This window comes from Arvicanthis niloticus, chromosome 11, assembly GCF_011762505.2.
Source record: "Arvicanthis niloticus isolate mArvNil1 chromosome 11, mArvNil1.pat.X, whole genome shotgun sequence".
NCBI lineage: Eukaryota > Metazoa > Chordata > Mammalia > Rodentia > Muridae > Arvicanthis > Arvicanthis niloticus.
In genome coordinates, this window is record NC_047668.1 from 26,930,350 (window position 1) to 26,951,015 (window position 20,666).

The 20,666-nt window shown below is 40.6% G+C and overlaps 1 protein-coding gene across 1 annotated transcript in view; it reads left to right on the plus strand.

Annotated features, from left to right (window-relative positions):
- The first annotated feature begins 13,520 nt into the window (after nt 1–13,520).
- Scin (scinderin) overlaps nt 13,521–20,666 on the plus strand; it is a 69,368-nt gene continuing 62,222 nt past the window's right edge. The window contains exons 1-2 of the mRNA XM_034514652.2: nt 13,521–13,795; nt 19,680–19,834. Of these exons, the coding sequence (XP_034370543.1) occupies nt 13,600–13,795; nt 19,680–19,834 (351 nt within the window). The 5' untranslated portion in view covers nt 13,521–13,599. The remainder of the gene's footprint in view (nt 13,796–19,679; nt 19,835–20,666) is intronic.

The window sequence follows — 20,666 nt, forward strand, 5'->3', positions numbered from 1 at the left end:
TCCACATCACTGCAGTGCAATTTAGTCTTTGCAGCCTTAGCTTCTTTTGAGGAATTCTCACTCACAAAAAACGTTGTTTCAGAATCAGGACCACAGACTCCTACAGATACATCTAGCTACATCGCCTTAAGTACATTCCATGGAAATTACAGTTTAATGATTTTTGAAGCTACATCATGTTCAAGTTTATCCTTTCAATATATAGTCAAGATCTTTAAACTTTATAGAACTCATGGGACCAAGAGCCCTCTCTGCCAGTCACTCAGCATAATAATTATTATCACTTGGACAATTCTATTTCACCTGCCCTTTCAAAATTTATTCTTGAAATATGTGAAAATAAATAATTTTATTCACAAATATTTTCACTCTATCTCTAGATGAGAATGAAGAGTTTGTATCATTTTTTTACCTGCTATTTTTGATGAATGTGCATATACTAATATTTCATTGCTATTATTTAATCCAGTATTGAAGTCACAAGAAAAATGTCAGTGCAGAGGGGAAAGCTTATTAGGCCTCAGCGTTACACAAAGAACTAAGGAACTCTGGGAAAAGAAAAAATAGTCTTACTCAGGGACAAGTGCGTCAATTGGTTATTTAGTACCTACTGGTCAGCCTTAAAATATACATACAAGATCAGGTCGTATACAGAAAATATACAGACCGATCAGGTTATATTCATATTAAACCATAAAGAACAACAAATAAAGAAAAAGAGACCCTGAATTTGAGACAGGGATGTACACAGGAGGAGTTGGAGAGAAGAAGAAGAAGAAGGAGGAGGAGGAAGAGGAGGAGGAGGAGGAGGAAGAAGAAGAGGAGGAGGAAGAGGAAGAGGAGGAGGAGGAGGAAGAAGAGGAGGAGAAGGAAGAAGAAGAGGAGGAAGTGATGTAATTATATTATAATCTCAAAAGGTTAAAAAATATGAAAAAAAAAAAAAAGCCAGAAAAGCATCAGTGCAAGAGGATAGCAGCTGGGACCACTGACTGCAGCAAAGAGGGAGGTTTGCTCTGCTTGCTCGCTTTTACTCAAACCACTAAGCAAGCCATGCTCTTTGCGTTGCACACTTATCTCAATAAATAAATATGCTCCATGGCTTGTTACAGTGTCTATGGACAGAGAAAAAACGATCCCACATCCACGCTATATGAAGCATACTATTTTTTAACACTCATTTGAATGTTTTCACGATGATAGTTTGTTAGGCTGTGAAAATTTTAGGTCATAAATACAAGTATTTCTCTACACATTCTTAAACCAGATGGTAATAAAATAGTCAATGAATAACTCGGGTTTCACAGTCCATGTGAAACATTTCCTGAGTTAAAGATTATTTTTTTTTCTTTTGAAGCTGAAAGTATACAGAAGAAATAATAGGACCCAAACCACTACCACTATTTTTAACTTCAGTAATGCTTGCAAGTCCCCAAGCTTTCTCTAAATCCTTAGTTTCTCTCTCTCTCTCTCCTCTCCTCTCCTCTCCTCTCCTCTCCTCTCCTCTCCTCTCCTCTCCTCTCCTTTCCTTTCTTTTTTTTAATTGAGGCAACTGTAAAATTTGCACACAGGTATACAAACATTTCAAAGTCTGCCATTTAAATACAGAAATAAAACGTAAAAGCTTCTGAGTTCTTTGCTTGTTTGTTTTTGAGATAGGGTCTATGTAGCCTCAGTTAGTCTGGAACTTTCTATCCTTCTGCCGTGGCCTTGTCAGCAAAGGGATCATGGGTGTGTGCCATCCTTCCTGTCATGTTTTAAAATCTTTCCTCCTATTTTATTTTGTGTCATGTTATGATTTTGGATATTGGGTGTGCAGAACTGAATCGGTGCAGTGCTTGGGCTTGTGGCTTTTTATTGCTATTTGTTTTCCATCCTGAGGATTTAACCTAAGCCCTCATGGATGCTAGTTCAGTACTCTACAGGATGTCTTTTTACTTTTTATTTTGAGGCAGGCTCTCTCTAAGCTGCTCAGGCTGTCCTTGAACTCACTCTGTAGCCTAGACTGGCCTTGAACTTTTGATCTTCCTTCCTCTGTGTCATAAACCCCTGGGTCCAAAGGTCTGAGTCATCAGCCTTCTGGCTTAGCATGAGTCACATTTACTACTGACCTGGCTTCTTCCGGCTCTCACGGTGGTTTATTGCTTGGCTCCTTCGTTTGTTCCTCCATTTCATCCCCCTTCCTGTCCTTACCAAGCACCCACTCACATGCAGTTACTGTATGCTCTTCCACATCACATTCCAAATGTTCTACAGTCATTGCAAACACGTCAATCTATGATATTCAATTTTACTAATATAAGCAATGACTCCTTCATTGCATACGTTCACGGCTCTATTTTACTTGACATTACAAGTTCGAAACCTGCCTATGCTATCCTTCCTTCCATGATGTTCTCGCCTCTGATTTTATCCATCTTTCTTCTCACAAGCATCTACCTCCCACACTGTAATTACACAGTTCCTTATTCTCCTTGCATGCATTCAGCTTCTTTGTTTGCTTGTCTGTCTCTGGGGGACAAGTTCTCACATAGCTTTGAGTTAGACTCAAACTTACTATGTAAGTGATGATCACCTCGATCCTGCTGCCCCCATCTCCCAAGTGCCAGAATTAGATCTGTACCCCACTCCAAGTTAGGAAGTGCTGGAGATTGAACTTGAGGTTTTATGCATGCTAGACAAAAACATTCCATCATCAGAGCTATACCCCAGCACTGCTTTCAATTTCTTTTTACCACAAATAAGATCTAGCAAGTATCATTCATTGTCCATGTCTCCTGATGTATCTACAAGGAGCATCTGGGAAATACTCCTACACAAACAGAACTTGAGAGCACAAGTATTAATTAAAGTGTTAGAATATGCCTGCAATTTTCACTAAATAGCACCAGACTGCTTCCCAAATGGCTCCATCATGCCAGATCTAAGTCCCTCCTTTTCCCTTTTTCTGACTGGACTCTGATGTTCTACAACTGGAATCTTTCTAATTGTAAACAAACAGATAGCCATAAAATAGAATAGTTTTATGTAGTGCCAAGGGAAGGGTTGAACTCCCCTCCCCACCCCCCCCCCCCCCCCCCCAAAAAAACCAGGCAGGAGCCAATGTGATGAAGTCACAGTAGGACTTTTTTATTTGAACTATCCTGGGCTGCTCAGTGCACCGCCATCTCGCAGGACGGTTTTGGTGATGAATATCCCTGAACATCTATCAGGGCAAGGCTTTGTAGAAAGCAGCAAGCAGGGCGGTGGTGGGGTGGTGGTGAGTGTGCAAGCATCTAATTGTAAAGTTACTATGACCTTTAACATCATTGGCTGGTGTTGGGAGTCATATCATAAACTTAAGTTCTGCTTTTCTCTGCATTGGTGGTCCTTAGGCAGGGGGCGGGCTTGTAATCTGGAGGTGTAGGTTTGTTGGGGGAATAACCTCAAGACACTGGTCTGTTGGGGTGTTAGCCTAGAGACTGGAGCTAGGCTCAAGTTTTGTTGAGGAGGTAACTTGGAAACTAATGTTAGGTACTGGCATTAATTTACCTGAGTTCAAACTTAGGTCAGGGTCTTTAAAATGGAGTCTGAATTTAAAAGATTTGGCCTCTTAGTCACAGCTCCAGGGCAATCATAGCAGTTGTATTGTTGGGGTCTGGTCTTAAACAACCTGCTTAGATTCAGGTTCTAAGTCTACATCTAGTGTTTGTGGGGCTCCGTTCCTGTTTTGTAGTCTGTAACATAGACAAACGCACAAGTCAGAGTTGTGGGATGGATCAGAGCTGTGTTTGAATGGGGTTAGAATGATCCTGCTAACATCATGCCTATGGATACTGCCTCCCACATCCTTTCATTAACAACTACTTGTTTTTGTGTGTTTGTTTTGAGACAGGGTCTCATGTAACCCTGGCTAACCTGGAACTCTCTATGTAGACCAGGCTTGCCTGAAACTCACAGAGATCCACCTGCTTCTACTTCCTGAGTGCTGAGGATAAAGGCATGTATAATTAATTATTTGTTTGTGTATGATATTCTATTATAAAGTGTTTAAAAGTTTATTTTAAAAAATATGAAATATAATTTCCAGCTATATACTAATATATGAACAAATACTGAGACAAAATACCACGTCTCAGAGGGTAGATGATAGCAGTGATAAAACTTGATGTTCAATTCATTCTTAGTTTTCTGTGGGAAAATATGGGAATATTAAGTTTTGTGAAATAAAACAAAGAATCTAAAACAAATAAACAAACCAGTGACAATGTGTCAGATGAAAGGAAAGCATAGTCAACATTTAAGATAGAAAGCTACAAAGTAAGAATTTTATGTATGGAAAATGCTGTTCTTCAATTTAGTATCTGTATGCGGATTATTACACAAGTCATACCAATGAATGTGATTATCACTTTGGATAAAGGTTAAATTGCTATATTACATGATAGCACAAATATATTCCAAGTGGGGCAAAAGTCCAAAGAGGAAAAGAGCGACCACCATTTTTATAACAGAATAGATCACTATTAAATGTGTGATCAGGAACACTTCCTAGAGGAAGCATAAGAGGAAAATAAATGACCTATCTTCAAGGCTCATAAATGCAAAGTTTAATTTTTATCACACATAACTACAATGAGGACACTTAGCTTAGAAGGCACACACATATAAATAGCATAATATTATGTTTCTAGGTGAAATAAACTTATGTAACAAATCTGTAGAATGATACTTGATTTTGATAGGAACCAGATACTCAACTTCTAAAAGTTGAAGTAGGTGTTTTATGCATCAGACTGGAAAAGATTTTTTTTTTTCAAATGAAAGTTTCTTAAAATTTAGTTATCAAGTATGGAAAAATGGGCATTGTCATAGTGAGGAGTGTAAGTAGAGATTATCTTAAAACTTTAGCCAAGTTCATGCCTAGTATTTACTCTATCACTCAGGAGATGGAGGCAGGAGGATGAATTGTTCAAGGTCTTTCTTGGTCTCATAGGGAGTTTGAGGTCAACATAGTGAGTCTGAGGACTGCAAGAGTTCTTGTCTCAAAAAAACCAAAGGAGTCCACAAGGTTTTTTTTTTTTTTTTTTTTTTTTTTTTTTTTTTTTTTTAATATAGAACTAGCATGTTTTAATTAGTACTGGAGAGGCTGAAGCAGGAGGATTAGGAATTTAGGATCAGCCACACAGGAGGACCCTGACTCAAAAAACAAAACCAAATAATTAAAGTCATCTTACTGAATAAGTCCTGTCTCAGCCTCTCCAGGACTGATTGAAAACATGCACTTTATTTTGATTCAAATTCCTGTGGGTAGATGTGGATGTTCATGTTAATGGGTACCAAGTAAACATATTGAGAGCTATATTTGTTGGCAAGAGCAATTTTAAGGACTTAATCTGTACACTTTTAAGGAATCTTGATAATTCCTATAACAATCCTATTGCATAGTACAGTTTAGATCTCAGAACATCGAGTTTCAGAGTCACTTTCTGGCAGCTACATGGCTGGATTTGGCAAATCAAGAAGCAGGGATATAGCTGCTGCCAGAGCCTGTGGTCCAACCACAACAGTGAAAGATGGATGTGTGAGCAGAGAGACAGGTGGACAGACAGGTATCGAACACGGGCATGTCTGAATCATTTCAGAATGTTTCAAAAATATGTATCAATTTATTGAAAAAATATATCAAAATTTTAGTGATGTAGTTTCTTAGACATAGAATTCAGTTGTCCAAAGATAGGCACTTACTTCTTATTTATCTACTTTTATCTGAAGTAAAAGAGAGCAGACAGGATGTGAGTGTGGACACCATAGTCTAAACAATTAGGTAAGGCTTTGTCAAAATAGCTTTTGGTTAAAAATACAGTACAGTCTTCTTTGATTCTGAAACAACACAGAATCATTTCTGCACACTGCCGGGCTTTCCAAAAAGGAAAGATGAGGTATTAAAAAAAATCATGTATTGTTTTCAGCCCCACTGACACCCCAAAATGTCCAGGTGTTGCAAGCCACAAAACTAATTACCAATCAACACATATAGGCTCATCTCAAGGCCTCAATTTAAAAAATGTGATTAATGTTCATCCTAAGTTTTGTGACCAAGTATTATCTTGATTTTTATCTGTATTTGGTAACTTCAAATTTGACTTCAATGAACATTTATGTGTCTGTTACTTTCTTGTGACAAAGTACCTCACAGAGGCCCTTAGGAAAGGAAAGCATTGGGCTGAGAGACAGCTCAGCAGTTAAGAGCACTGGCCGCTCTTCCGGGGTGCCTGGGTTAAATTCTCAGTACCCACATGGCAGCTCACAACTATCTATAACTCTGATTCCAGGGAATATGATACTTCCACATAGACAGACATAAAGGCAAAACACCAATGCACATAAAATGAAAATAAATTATTTAAAAAAAAAAGAAGAAAGGAAAGTGTTATTTTGGCCCCCAGTTTTAGGGTATAACTCATTATGGCAGAAGGCACAGTGGCAGGAACTTGAGGCAGCTGCTCACACTGCGTTTGTAATCAGGAAGCACAGAGAGATGAACACTGGTTCTCAGTCTACTTTCTCCATTTTATTCAGTCCAGGACCTCAGCCCATGCAATAATGCCACCCCTGTTTAGGGTGGGTCTTTACACCTTAATTAGTGAAGTCTAGCCCTTCATAGACATGTCCAGGAATTCCTCTCCAATGTTATTCTACATCCTATCAATTTGACAATATAAACCACCACAATGTTTAACTTCTGTAGTAGTAAAAAATGCACAATGAGAATTGCACAGAAAGTCTTACTTAGCTATAGAAAACTGTCCCAGGATTTCATTGACCCAGAGCTCCATTGGCAAAGTATACTGCCCTCTGTCATGAGTGTGAGGTGTCTAGGAAGGGTTGTCGAATGTGTTTCTTGAAATATGAACTACAAACCTGACTGACGTACTGCAAACCTGACTGATTCATAGAAGCCTGTGATTTCAAGGAAGTCTCAAAAATACCAAAATAAGAGGAAGTAAAGACTGACTGGATTACCTGTTGTATTGCTCAGTGTAGAGTCACCCGAAGGGATGCAGATGTCTACAAAGAGGAAAAGAGGAAACTTTATAAAGGAAGTGACCTCTGGCTAGCAGAAGTAAACCTCAAATGGCTTTGAAAACCAACCTTTGGTTTCATTTAGGTGAATCAAATCATTGTATTTTTTTAAGTGCTTTCATAAGAAAATGATTGTCTGGTCATGTTTGGTTTCCATCCTTTTCTGCAGTCACACGCCTGGGATTTAAATGTTGGCGACAGATTCCTTGAAAAGCTGAAGCGATTTCTTACGAGCTGGCTAAGGCAGGATTGCAATCAGACATTGCATGTTAACTGCGATCATTGGTAAGGAGACTCAACTGAAAACTCATACAAAGAGAACAAGACGCTACCACGGTGTCCAGAAGCTTAAGCCCAGCTTTCTTGAGCTCTCCAAACATCTTATCTCCAGCTACAAAAACTTGTACTTAGAATAAAGATGATTATTTTAAATCATAAATCTCTGTGAAGATGAAACTTGTTCTCAAACTTTACTATTATCACCAGCTTATTCTGATTCTGATATGTAAACCTTTCAAGTCACCACCATGTCACCTCTCAGGGGCCAGGAGTTGACTGGATGGTAGTAATAAAACATTTGACAAAATATAAATGCAATTGCCAAACAGTTGTAATCTTCTGTACCGTGCTGCTTTTAAAAACATCACCAATGCAAAAAGGTTGAGCCAAACAGAAATAAATATGCGTGTTAATGAGTGAAAAAGGAATGTCATGACCATGGACCTTCTACACCAATAAAACCTTCACCTTAGTACTGAGCCAGAAACTATATCTCTACAGTATCGGCTTTATATTAATGTTAAAGTATCCTGTAGATAAGTAGCAGTGCTCAAAACTGTTATTGAAGCTTAAAAAAAAAAAAAAAAAAAGCCTTCTAGAGCCAGAGAGATGGTCAGCAGGCAAAGGTGTGTGCCACCTGATCATACAAGCTTGACAGTGTGAGCTTGATCCTGGAAGCCAAGTTCCAAGGAGAAAGGAGAAAAGAGACTCCTCAATTTGTTTTCTAACCTCCACATGTACACCCTAGTACTCATGCCTTGGCTCCGAATAGCAACGACAATAACAATGATAATAATAATACTCCCCAAACATTATTATTTGTCTCCTTGGGGAGGCTGAATTATCCCCTTGTCCCTCAGAGTACATTCCCGCTTGGATCTCCAAGCATCGCAAAGCGCCCTTGCTAATTATTAACCCAGTTCATTGACTGTGTGCTTGGGGTTTGACATGAATAATCTTTAAATCTTCACAACCTTCAAGTCTTCTGACTCCAGGTTTCATGTTTATGCCTTCAAATGGTATGGTCAATAAAACAGAAATCATTATAGTTCAATAGAAAGGCCAGTAGATGTATTTTAATTGCATTTATTTTATAATTTATAATAAAAAGAAAGTCATAACTAACATATGTGAAGCACCTCCCTCCTGGTGAACTTCCTGTCATTTACATGTGTTTGGTTTTATCAACTGTGGCTGTTATGCAGTGACTACAAATATGGCGACTGTCCCCACACATTGCATATCACAAGCAGCCTTACAAGTGTACTATAAACATGTTCAGACTGTTAACAAAAAGGAAAGCCCATGGGAACTCCTTATCTCATTTTGAATTAATAATTCCCCACATTTGCTCAAAAAATTTACTTTGTATTTTGTAACTCAAAAGCAGCTATTAATATAGTTTTTGAGATGCAATAGGGAATCAAAAACATTTGTGGAAGAAGAATAAATACATAAAGAGAGACTAATGAATATACTTACAGCAGTCAATTTGGCTATTTTGTGAGTAGATACGATGAAATAAATATTGAGGTTTTACTATATGACTAAGACCAGAATTATTAAATCTTCCAGGTCTTTCTTTTTGTGTGTACATTTCTGTCTGTGTGGGTGTATGCCACCTGTGTGCAGTTGCTGGCTATAAGAAGAGGGCAACCTGTTCCTGGGAGCTGGAGTTCCAAGTGGTACAAACCAGTGACGATACTGGGAATTGAACTTGGGTCCTCTGGACAAGCAGCAGGTTCTCTTAAGAACTGAGCCATCTCCCTAGCCTCCTCAGTTAGGCCTTCTAAATAATGAACAAACCAAGAAGAAAATCTTTGCATAGTCTAGCTGTTTTGTTTGTTTGTTTGTTGGTTGGTTGGTTGGTTTTTGTTCCTGGTGCTGCTGACTTGCAAGAACACCAACCTTGAATTCGTCACAAGGCTCCAAATATCAAGCCTTTAGCTTTGGTAAATGACTTGTTTCCATTGGCTACTTCCCTGCAGAATGACAGAATTTATAGATTGATAGAAAATAAATACAGACTAATACAAAATGAACAGCTCATCCATACTTATTCAACATGTCTTATGGTAATGCTAGGGAATACTGAGATGTCAGTCTCTAGGTTGACCTATGACTTCACGAGAGAAAGCTTGGTTCAGAGTGTTGTGGCTGCTCAAAGGTGAGACCATGGGAATGGAAACACAGAGTGGGGAGCTGATTCACTGTGTCCAGGGAGGCAATGATACAGAAGGTGGGAACCTCTCATTATCATATCATATATATCATAGCATACCAAGTGAAAAATTTTGGATACACACATACATACTTGAGAGAGAGAGACAGAGACAGAGAGACAGAGAAACAAAGAGAGACAGGGACATGGAAAGACAGAGAGAAAACAGAGCAGAGAAGAGGAAGAAGAAAAATAAGAGGAGAGAAGAGGAGGGGAGGAGAGGGAAGGAAAAGGAAGGGAAAGAAAAGGAAGGAAGCAAGGCAATGTAAAGGCCTACAAGGAAATAGGATTTGGAGGCCTTTATTGTTTGGGGAATGGGTAGTTCTCACCCAATCTGGATTTTAGGAATATTAGTCTCATAAAACTAGATCAGGAGAAGAGAATTAATAATCAGTCTCAATTGATTTCACAGCTGCATGGTGTATGCCAGAAGCGGTTTGCCCTTGACAACTGTGGTGATTAGCACAAGAATTGCCCTCATAGCTTCATATGTTTGAGTATGTGGTCCTTAGTCGGTGGAACTGTTGGGAAAGGATTAGGAGGTGTGGCCTTGTTGGAGGAGTTTCATTCCCAGGGGCAGGCTTTGAGGTTTCAAAAGCCACACCCTTCCCAGTGTCTCTTTGTCTTAGATTTGTGGATGAGATGTGAGCTCTCAGCTACTGCTTCAGAGCTATGCCTACCTGCTTGCTCCCATGCCCCCAGCCATGGTGGTCATGGGTTCTAATCCTCTAAAGTCACTAGCCCCAAATTAAGTGCTTTTTTCGCCTTAAGTTGCCTTGACATAGTATCTTATCACAATAGAAAAGTAACTAAGACAACAATCAACATCTATCAGTATTTCCATTTGTCAGATGAGAAAACAGAACTGAACAATGTTGAGTAACTTGCCCAAACTGTCAGTGGAATCATGAAGGAGGAAGAAGTTACCCAGTAGGGAAGCCACAGTGTAGAGACGGGTTCTTCCCTGCAGCATGTCACTATCAACAGGAATCAGCAGAAGTGGTATTAACTGTAATTGTGCTACTGTTATTAATTGTAATGTAAATGTTTGTGTCTTCCGATGATCTTAGGTGACCTTGCAAAATGGTCTTTTGACTCCCAATGGAGTTGTGACCCCCATCTCGAGAACTACTGATCTAGAAGAACAAGAGGAAGTTCACAAGCAGACAAGTAAGCATTTTCTTTGGTAAAGACATGGGTGTTTTTATTTGTGTCAGCTCACTAAACCCAAATAAGTAATTTTAGGCATGCCGGGTCCCATGTAACTATAGTTACGGATGATTGTGAGCCACCACGTGGGTGCTGGAAACCAAACCCAAGTCTTCCAGGAGAGGAGCAAGGACTTTTAACCGCTCAGCCATCCCTCCAATCCCCTAAATAGCAATCTTATAAGATGAAGACTATTCTAGTCTCATTTTATGAGGATTTGAAACTTGCCATAGTCACATGACATGAGGGAGAAAGCAGGAATTGAGTCTGTTAGAAATGGCGGCTTACCATCATCCTTAGCAAGAGCATTTAATCCCAGCTGTATCTATCAGGGTCCCTTCCTAGTGTGACAAATACCTTAGACAAGCAATTTAAACAGAGCAACATTTTCTTATGGCTCATAGTTCAGGGTTTCAGTCCCTGTTCACTGGGCTCTGCTGTTCTTCCAGCATTCAGAGCCCCATGGTGGGGAGCATGTGGTAAAGCCAAGCTGCTTACCTCTTACATTTGGGAAGTACGAGGAAGGGGATGGGGCAAGGTGGATCCTCCCAGGTAATGCTCCTATTGACTGACTTCATCCAGTCATAGCCCACTTGCCAATAGTGTGACCACATTCTGAATTTATCAGTGGATCAGTGCTTTGACTCGATGAGCCCTTATGATCCAGTTACTTCCAATGATAGGATTCCTTGAGTAAGGACCAAGTCTTCCATCTGTGAACATTTCAGGGACATTGTGCATTGAGGCTGTAAGACCAACTGTGCTACCAATTACATTTCTAAGACTTTATTTCACAATTATAATGGCATTTATAGTAGAGTTTATTTAAGAGACTCACAATATTATTTGGAAAATATTAACACCATAAATGCCTGTGAACTTGAACACAGCAAATATAGTCATTTATTAGGTAGAATACTATGTAGTCTACAAACAAGGCAGCTCTATGATTATGAAGTATTGATATTCTCTCTCTCTCTCTCTCTCTCTCTCTCTCTCTCTCTCTCTCTCTCTCTTCTCTCTCTCTCTCTCCCCTTACTGTGTGTGTGTGTGTGCATGCGCTGTTGCCAGGTAAAATGTTATCAGGAGATATATTTCCCTGGAGTATTTCCTGGAGGCTTTATAAATCTCTTCTGATCTTAAGATACACACATGCAAACAACAAGGGCTGGGATATGGCTCAGTAAGTAGAGCTTGCGTGAAGCCCTGGGTTTGAGCCCCAGCACCAGATAAACTTGGGCTGTGGTCATATACCCTTTTAACTCATTAACTGAGAGGCAGAGAGGCAGACGTTCTAGCTCGTCCTCAGCTAAATGCTGAGTTCGAGGTGAGTGTGGGTACATGTACTACATGGGAACTTGTCTTAACAAACAAATACAAACTCGAAAACAAACCCCACAGCAACAAAAATCCCCAGGAGATATACATATATAATACAGATTCAGGATCGTTTTTGAAACTACGCATACTACATTATGCATATTCTTGTTGATTAATAATTTCTTAAGGAAAATAACTGGCAACCTTTGGGGGAAGGGAGTGGGGTGGTTATGTGAAATGTAAATGAATTTCTATTGTCATTTTGTTTTCGTCTAGAGAAAGGCTTTGACAATGTAGCCCTGGCTGGCCTGGATCCCTCAAAGAACATCTTTCCTCAGCCTGGGATTACAGGCTAGCACACTGCACTATTGAACAGACTTTATGCTGCTTAATTCTTAAACACTTCATGTATTGCTTATTTTAAGATGGTCTTTAAAGAGAGCATCTAAGTGTGCCCTTCCTATTAACGGCCTTCCATGGAGCTCTGCAATCTGAGGACCAAGTGAACCAATGACGTGCATTAAAAACAAGCAACTCTCTAATCTTTTGTGCAGTTTCTGAGTTGCATTTTCAGTAGTGGAATTCTTTACCACATCAGTTTCTGAATGCAATGAAATGAACTCAAGTCATTCTTCAGTGAGCAAAACAATGAGCAGCGAGTGCCTTGAAATCAGGTAATTAAAAACACAGGTCAGGCTTAAAATCACAGTCATGGACAGCTCAGCACAGAGCGTCCCGGTCGGGCGGCTGATGTGTTTTTCAGCGATTTTCTTGGCTAAGGCAGGCAGATGGCACGTTACCACAATTCCGGGACGCCAGGGGATTTGCGGATCTGTGACGTTGGCAGGCAGATAATTTGTCTGATTTTTATCTTTTCTAGAAAAACTGTCGTACCGTTGTACATGGAGTTTCCGAACCTATCCAAAGAGAAACTTGTGAGGAGTTGGGAGGCTGTCCAGAATGAATCAGGGGAGCCGACAATGCGCAAGGCGACTTTTAAAGGACAGTGCAATACAACTCTTCGAGCTTTCGAAAGTGATACAGCCAGTTATTCTGACCCCTTATGGTACCCTATGTGCTGTGGTCCTCATAGACAGACCTGATTTGAGAGTGGATGATTCTAGTTCTTAACGCTCTCTCTCCTCACCCTTGCACCACAGGGTGAACACCAGCAGGGAAAGAACTGGGGCGGCGGGGACCAGTGTGTACCGGACCGGGTGATGCGAGCAAAATCCATCTGTTGCAAGGTAAAATAGCTCTTATAATATTTATTTATTTACTTATTTGCTTTAGGAGGGAGGTATTTCCTAGAGTTTTGGTCAGCCGGGTCCAAACTGGGATTCGGGTTCCCGCCTGGGGTCGGGCGTGGCTGTTGGCTTCCCTCCCTACCCCGCCTCCGCTTCAGGCGAGCCACATAAAAGCCGGGAGAGCAGGTTCGCCGTCACCTGGCTCTTCCTTGGGCTCAGGGCGTGCGGATCAAGTCCTCGACCCGGCCAGCATCGCGCACTATGGCGCAGGAGCTGCAGCACCCCGAGTTCGCTCGGGCAGGCAAGCAGGCTGGGCTGCAGGTGTGGAGGATCGAGAAGATGGAACTGGTACCGGTGCCCCAGGGTGCCTATGGTGACTTTTACGTCGGAGACGCCTACCTGGTGCTGCATACCAAGTCAAGCAGCGGCTTCTCCTACCGCCTGCATTTCTGGCTGGGTAAGCAGTGAGCAACACAGGGCAGCGGTGGGTCCAGGGTCTGTACCTGGGCGGGCTAGGTGACACTCAGCCAGCACCCTCTCCTAGCCCCAGGTCAGCTCCTGGCGAGCTGCAAACTCCGGAGATGTGAGTCATCCAGGACTCGCCAGTCTTGAGCAAACTACTTGGGGGGGGGGGGGGGCAGGTAGGAGGTGGGTGGGTTGGGTAGGGGGTGGGTGTCATACCCATTTCTCTGGCTTTTCCTCTTTAGCTCCAAACCCCAGTCTATTCTTGGGCTACTACCTGCCTGAGAGAACCCCCGGTGCCAGCCAACTACTGAGTACCCTCCGGCAAATTCAGTCCTGGTTTTTCAGGCAGGGTGGAGATGAACTCAAACATGTTTATAGATATCTGCTGCAGCTGGAGAGAAAACTCCACTCCCAGCTCCAAACTTTTATTTATTTGTATTTGTTGCCTTGGGGCTCCGGCTTAAATGTCCCCACTACGCTACCTGTGATTACTTATCTATGCACCTCCCAAACTAAGATTCTCCCCGCACAACAACTCCCCGCTTGCCTGTTTGGGAAAAGATACAGTTAACAGTTAACATCCTTTTTTTTTTTTTTTTTTTTTTTTTTTTTTTTTTTTTTTTTTTTTTTTTTTAATTGCCCTGGCTGGCTGGTGTATTTCTTTAGATAGGCTTTGTTTCAAATTATTCCTTTATTATTCATCTGTTTTAACAAGGACCCAGTGTGGACCAGAACAGCTCCTTCAGAGGGTGTAATTATTTTGAGCTGCTTTGGTGCCAGGCTTTCAGGAGGACACTGGCCGTGTGTTCCACTTTCTCCACCTTCTACTTTTACCCGTAAACATCCTGAATGTTCAACCTTTCTCTGTGAGGTCTTGTGCCAGTAGACACACCCCGTCTAACAACGTGCGGATTATCTGAGCCTTCTTTTCAAGCTAGCGTCCCTCCTCATACCCGTGTTTCAGTAGATTTATTCTTGAGCTCAGGAGGGAAAACACTCAAAACCACGAACTTTGAATGCCACCATTTCATTTTAATTTCTAATAACTGAAAAATTTAAGAAACAAGTACAAACATTTAGAAGGGATTTCCTAAGCCTTAGCAGACACCAGGAGCAAGCATCTGAGACAGGAAACACACAGGGAAAGATAGTGTCTTTAATTACAACCCTGGGTGCTTGCGGTAGTTGAGGGCCCATTGCTGTTTTTCCCCCCTTGTAATGCCACTCCAGTCATAATACAAACGACACAGTAATATATGCTCTATTCATAGAACAGTGACCCTAAGTAGAACAGCATTCTCACACTGAATATGGGGTCTAGAATGGATGAGTGTCTGAAGTGTCAGTTGGGTGAGTTTAAATGGACGAAAAATCAGCTTGCTGTTAACAGCAGCTATATTTGGCTTTATTAGAAGACTGCTCCAAGAAGACTATTTTTTAATTCAGTAAATTTCTCAATATCCAAGCAGGTTCCTTATGCATGGTGCTTTGCCAGGTTTAGAGAGACAGGGGCTTGTAGTCAGGATGGCACATAACTCTCTGGAACTTAAGTGTAGCCCAAATTGGCCCCTCTTCCTCTCCCCTCCTGCTACTACATCCCGAGTGCCTGACTCACTTATACTTAATTTTCCACTCAATGCTAACCAATTTCACAATTATAATAGGATATAATCTGGGCAGAAACAGCCTATGATCCTAAAAATCTGGAAAATCCCCCTAAAGTTAATAGTATATTAATTACAACCTAATTCATCTATAACCTTTCAAGATGTCCAAAAGCCTGTTAAGTCACTAAAGATAGATTATGAAACTTTCCCGAGAATTTATCACCCCAAAGGAGCAATAAGAAAAAAAAAAGGTGAACCACTGGTAGAATGTGATTAGTGACATGAGAGATGTATAGGCTCTGTGCTGGAAGGACAAGTAGTGTCGATGGACATGGGGGAATGGAGGTAAGTGGGGGAGGTTCCTGTGCCGAGACATAAGCGGAAGCAGAAGAGGTGTCAGGACACCTTCAGAGTTTCCCAGCAGCCTTTGCTGTTTCAGTTTCTTCCGGCAAAGGAAATTCTTTATTCTGAAGATCCGAGTAGGGAAGAGTTCATGAGGATTAGTTAGAGAGAGCGACTGAAGCAAGTTCTAGGAGGAAGCCCCAAAAGTGCAGGGATGAAGTTAAAGAGAGGCTGCATGAGAGAGGCACACCGTGTACAGATGAGGAGATAGACCCAACAGGAGGAAGCCAGTGAAATGGGAGGGAGTCAGGACTAAGATGGGGAGATAATTTAGATCCGTCCACTCAATGTTTCCATGACAGTAGAGCATATCTTAGGTAACTGCGGTCATATTCTATGTCTAGAGGCAGGGAAAGTAAGAAGTCGTTGATGTAACTTCAAACGTTTTACATTGTTTCTTCTTAGCAAATGTTTCAGTTTCATACCTAGCTATTAAAGTGTACCTACCTTTTGCTTCTGGTTCCTCACAGCATCCAGTCTGCAGGCAGGGGTTAGTTTAAAGGTGCTATTGTACCTCCAACCTATATTATAAACACCTTCCCTCACCCTTTCTCCTCTCCTGCTTTAGATGTTACTTCAATCTATTTTAAAACAACATTTATGTCCTAACTTGCATGTTACACAGGGCACCGGGACACAAAAGGACTAGATTATAATATATAACATATAATATACAATATAAGGCTCTCATATTATACAAAAGGCTGGTGACAATACCAAGGAACTGATGACCACTGGGCCAACAAGGTGGCTCAGTGTGTAAAGGAACTTTCTGCCAAGGCTGACTCTGACTTCCCAAGTTCTATCCCTGGATCTTACATGATGGAAGGAGAGAAGAAACTCCTGAACCTTGTTCTCTGATCTCCACATAAACAGGCCCTTACCTAAACTAAGTAAATAAATGTAGAAAAAAAATTTAAAGAAAATAACATGAAGGCCTTTTTTTTGACACCAGAGGTTTTTGGTATCTGGATTCTGAAGGCAGACACGTGAATTAACACATGTGGTAAAACTGCACAGAACTAACTTCACATAGATACATCAGAGGGGAACTCGTAACACTGAGGATGAACAAATAAGGTAGGCTGTGTCTCTGTGGGGATCCTAGCTTTGCTCCCTTGCAAAAGTCTGTGCACTTCAGTATATCATACAATATGGGGCCATCATACAATATGGGGCCGCACTCAAGTTTTACAGAAGTGCTACCCGCTTCTGTGTGATTTCAGTGGATGCTACTCATCACTCTGAGGGTGCTCATTCTCTTCTGTCCCTAATGTGGGAATGGGATTTTAAAATCAGGGACAAGAACTAGATACGTCTATTGGTGAGACCTCTCTTTCAATCTGTGTTTTGTTTATAAAACCGTCCTGTCTCCTAGTTTTAGGAGGTTCATACCCATCATACATGCAAGTGTGACGCGCCACACACCAGAATGTAAAGCAGCACAACACAGTGTGGCATAACAGGCATCGGAAGAACTAGTTTAGGAAAGCAAGGGGTGACGTCAAACACAGTTCACGTGGGAAATCAAATGAAGTCCGAAGCAGAATTCATACATAAACATTTTTGAGTACCTACTAGAAGTTCATCGTGATTCAGTAGACTTTCTTTCACTCAGTTCAATACATTAAAAAGGGTTATATTGGCTTTATTAAATCTTTTCAACTTTTGCAGGCAAGGGTTTTGACTTATTTATTCTATATTCTCTGGCCTAGCACACAAACATCAGCAGGTGAGAGCATGGGTCTAATTAACTTATCTCCATCTCATTCATTAACTTCCTGCCTACCATTCATACCTACCTCAAAAGACTCATGCTTTAACTTGTCAGATAGCAATGTTTCTGCCAAATACATCACCTTTAATAACTTTGATACCAACCTTGACTTCAGAGTCTCTCTTAAAGCATCTTCACATGAAATTGACATCAAGATCTGCTCTTATGAGGCTTGAGAAAATAGGCAAGAAATGATGACACCAGCATCTTTTCAGATTGCAGAATTGGACATCCAAATACATTTGGCCAAAGAAAAATCACAAAACTGTTATGGTATCAAGTACTGTTTTGGCTACTGAAATTTTGTTTGAGAAGATCTTTGCTATGTAGGGTCACCTGTGAATAGAGAAGTGGAACTGTAAAGGGACGTGATTAGTCCCCTAGTCTGGGTAACTGGTTTCCTTTCCTCAATTTTGATAAATTTCAATTGGCATTATTCAGGGAAATACTGTGACTGCTTTTAAATTTATGGCTCATTAGAGGAAAGTTACATATTGTGATCACCTAAGAATTTACTACTAATAATAATTGTAATAAATAAACTCATGTGGGGCTGGAGAGATGGCTCATTGGCTGGGAGTGCTTACTTTTCTTGCAGAGGACATGAAGTCTGTTCCCAGCACCTTCGTTGGGTGACTCACACTGCCTATAACTTCAACTCAGAGGGTCCAATGCCTTCTTCTGGCTCTCAGGACACACAGACAAGTATATAAGTAATTTTTAAAAGTCTTTTTAAAAGCACATGTATTGTCCTTCCTAAGAGCTTGCTCTTTAGAATTCTATAAACTTGTTCTGAAAGTCTTTTATAACCTTAAGAATTACTCAGCCTCTCCCAGTGTGTCCATGACCTCCTCAGTAGCACAGTATAAAACAGGTCTGTTTCCTGGGGCTACTGGAATGTCATTCATATAAAATACTAGTACCATGTGGCCTACGGCAAGAGTAGCATAAATGAGTTGTAATTTGCATTATTAGCAATTATAATTATTTGTACAGCTGGGATGTAGTGAGGGTTTTGAAGGCTTATGGTTGTACTTTTTAAAAAACGAATTGTGAGTCATCTTCTAGCCTGTTTTGCTTCTAAACATCATGTACACTGTAGACGTTGCTACTCATGAACTTGACTTCTGCCTAGGTAGATTTTATTTCATAACTGTGAACATTAATTCTGTACTGTCTTATATTCTATCAGATATATAGCATTTAAGAGATGTCAGCACCTTAGTTCCTTTACTGCCTTGCTATCAGTGATTAATACAACAAGAGGAAGGGGATAGTAAAGTGGGGAAACAGCATCAAAGGTGAAGTTTTATTCATTTTTCTATCTTAAAAATGATGCTGTTATTTAATTGTGGCCCACAAAGTTCGTATTTCTCACTGGCACACTGTAAGCCTGCAGCATGATGATAAGGCACTCCAAAACATTTTCCAGGCTGGATCTTATTAACTACATGAAATGAGTGCTCGCCTCAGTCTTGCTGGCATATATTGATTTTTCCACAAGCAGATCTGCATGGTGGTGTTTCTTTTAAAAATTTTAAAAGAAACCAGAAAAAGTAGTAACATGAAAAGCTCTTGGTTCTGAGACAAACAGTGTTGCTTTTGATAAGGGATCTTTCAGCTCAGACTACTGTCTGGAAAAGATCACTGAAAAAAAAAAAAAAAGCTTCTCCATGTTAAATTGTCCATGGACATTGCTATGTTCTGCTGGCAGAGGGAGAATTAGCTTCTGCTAAAGATGAACTTCCTAACTGGTTACCTAATACAAAACTGTCAGCCCTGAAACCACACACACACAAACAACAAAAATGAACTCAGTAGGCTGTATCAATATATTTGTACATCCTGTTTACACACATATATATGTATATATATATACACACACATATATGCATGTATGTATATATATGCATATACACGTATCTATCAACTTGAGAAGGGAAGGGAAAGGAGAAAGGGGAATGATTATGTTTTAATTAAAATGTATAAATAAGTGAATAAAAAGGAAAGAGAGCTTCTGGTGTCCTGTGCCTTAACTCTTCTGCCCTGTTGTTTTCCCCCAAGAAGCTGAGGGTCTGTGTCGGTTTCAGGAAAGGAGTGTTCGCAGGATGAGAGCACAGCAGCGGCCATCTTCACGGTCCAGATGGACGACTATTTGGGTGGCAAACCAGTACAGAGCAGAGAGCTTCAGGGCTACGAGTCGACTGATTTTGTGGGCTATTTCAAAGGCGGTCTGAAGTACAAGGTAACCACTTCTCATTGACACTTTCCATTGTGCTATTTTCAACCAATTTATGTTCCTGGTCATCCACACTTCATGTCTTCATGGATTATAGGTTTATGGACAGCATGTTTTGTTTTGTTTTGTTTTTTTGTCTCAGAATCTGTTTTTTGGTTGGTTGGTTTTGTTTTTGAGTTTTGTGTGTGTGTGTGTGTGATTTATCTTCATATTTGCCAGACATATGAGATACTCAGTAAATGAAACTCAGTTTCAGAATATAAGATATGATGTGAATTATTATAGCATAATTCATTTACAATGGCATCTTTTTTCAGACACTATCCCTCATAGCCTTACACTACTAGCCTCAAACTCACTATGTAGTTGAATTTGACATAAAACTCCTGATCCTTCTGCCTCTACTCTAAGAGGTATCATAGGTGTGTGCAGCCATACCTGGTTCATGGTATATTTGAGACAAAGCCCAGAGATTTCCAAATGCTGAACTCTTCCGATTGAGATGCATTCTTAGCTCCTTTATAATAAAAAAGTGTATGTCTTAATAGTTAAACAGGCCTCTAAAGGCTATCCATAGTAAAGGCTAGATCTTGTCCAAGGCGATGAATAGTAAAAGCTAGACCTTGTCCCTCACCCGAATTCTCCCAGTGAGCTTTATAGTTGGATCATCCTTTCCTACTCCTTTACCTCCCTATCCACATATTCAGTTAAAACATGGAGGGAGCAATGCTCTCCCAGATGGAAACCCCAGAGGCAAGCCTTCTCTAGGAAGACATGGGCCTCAGGTATCCTGCACAGCTGCTGCCCCACTCCTGCTGTATCCCTAAGACGTTCGAGC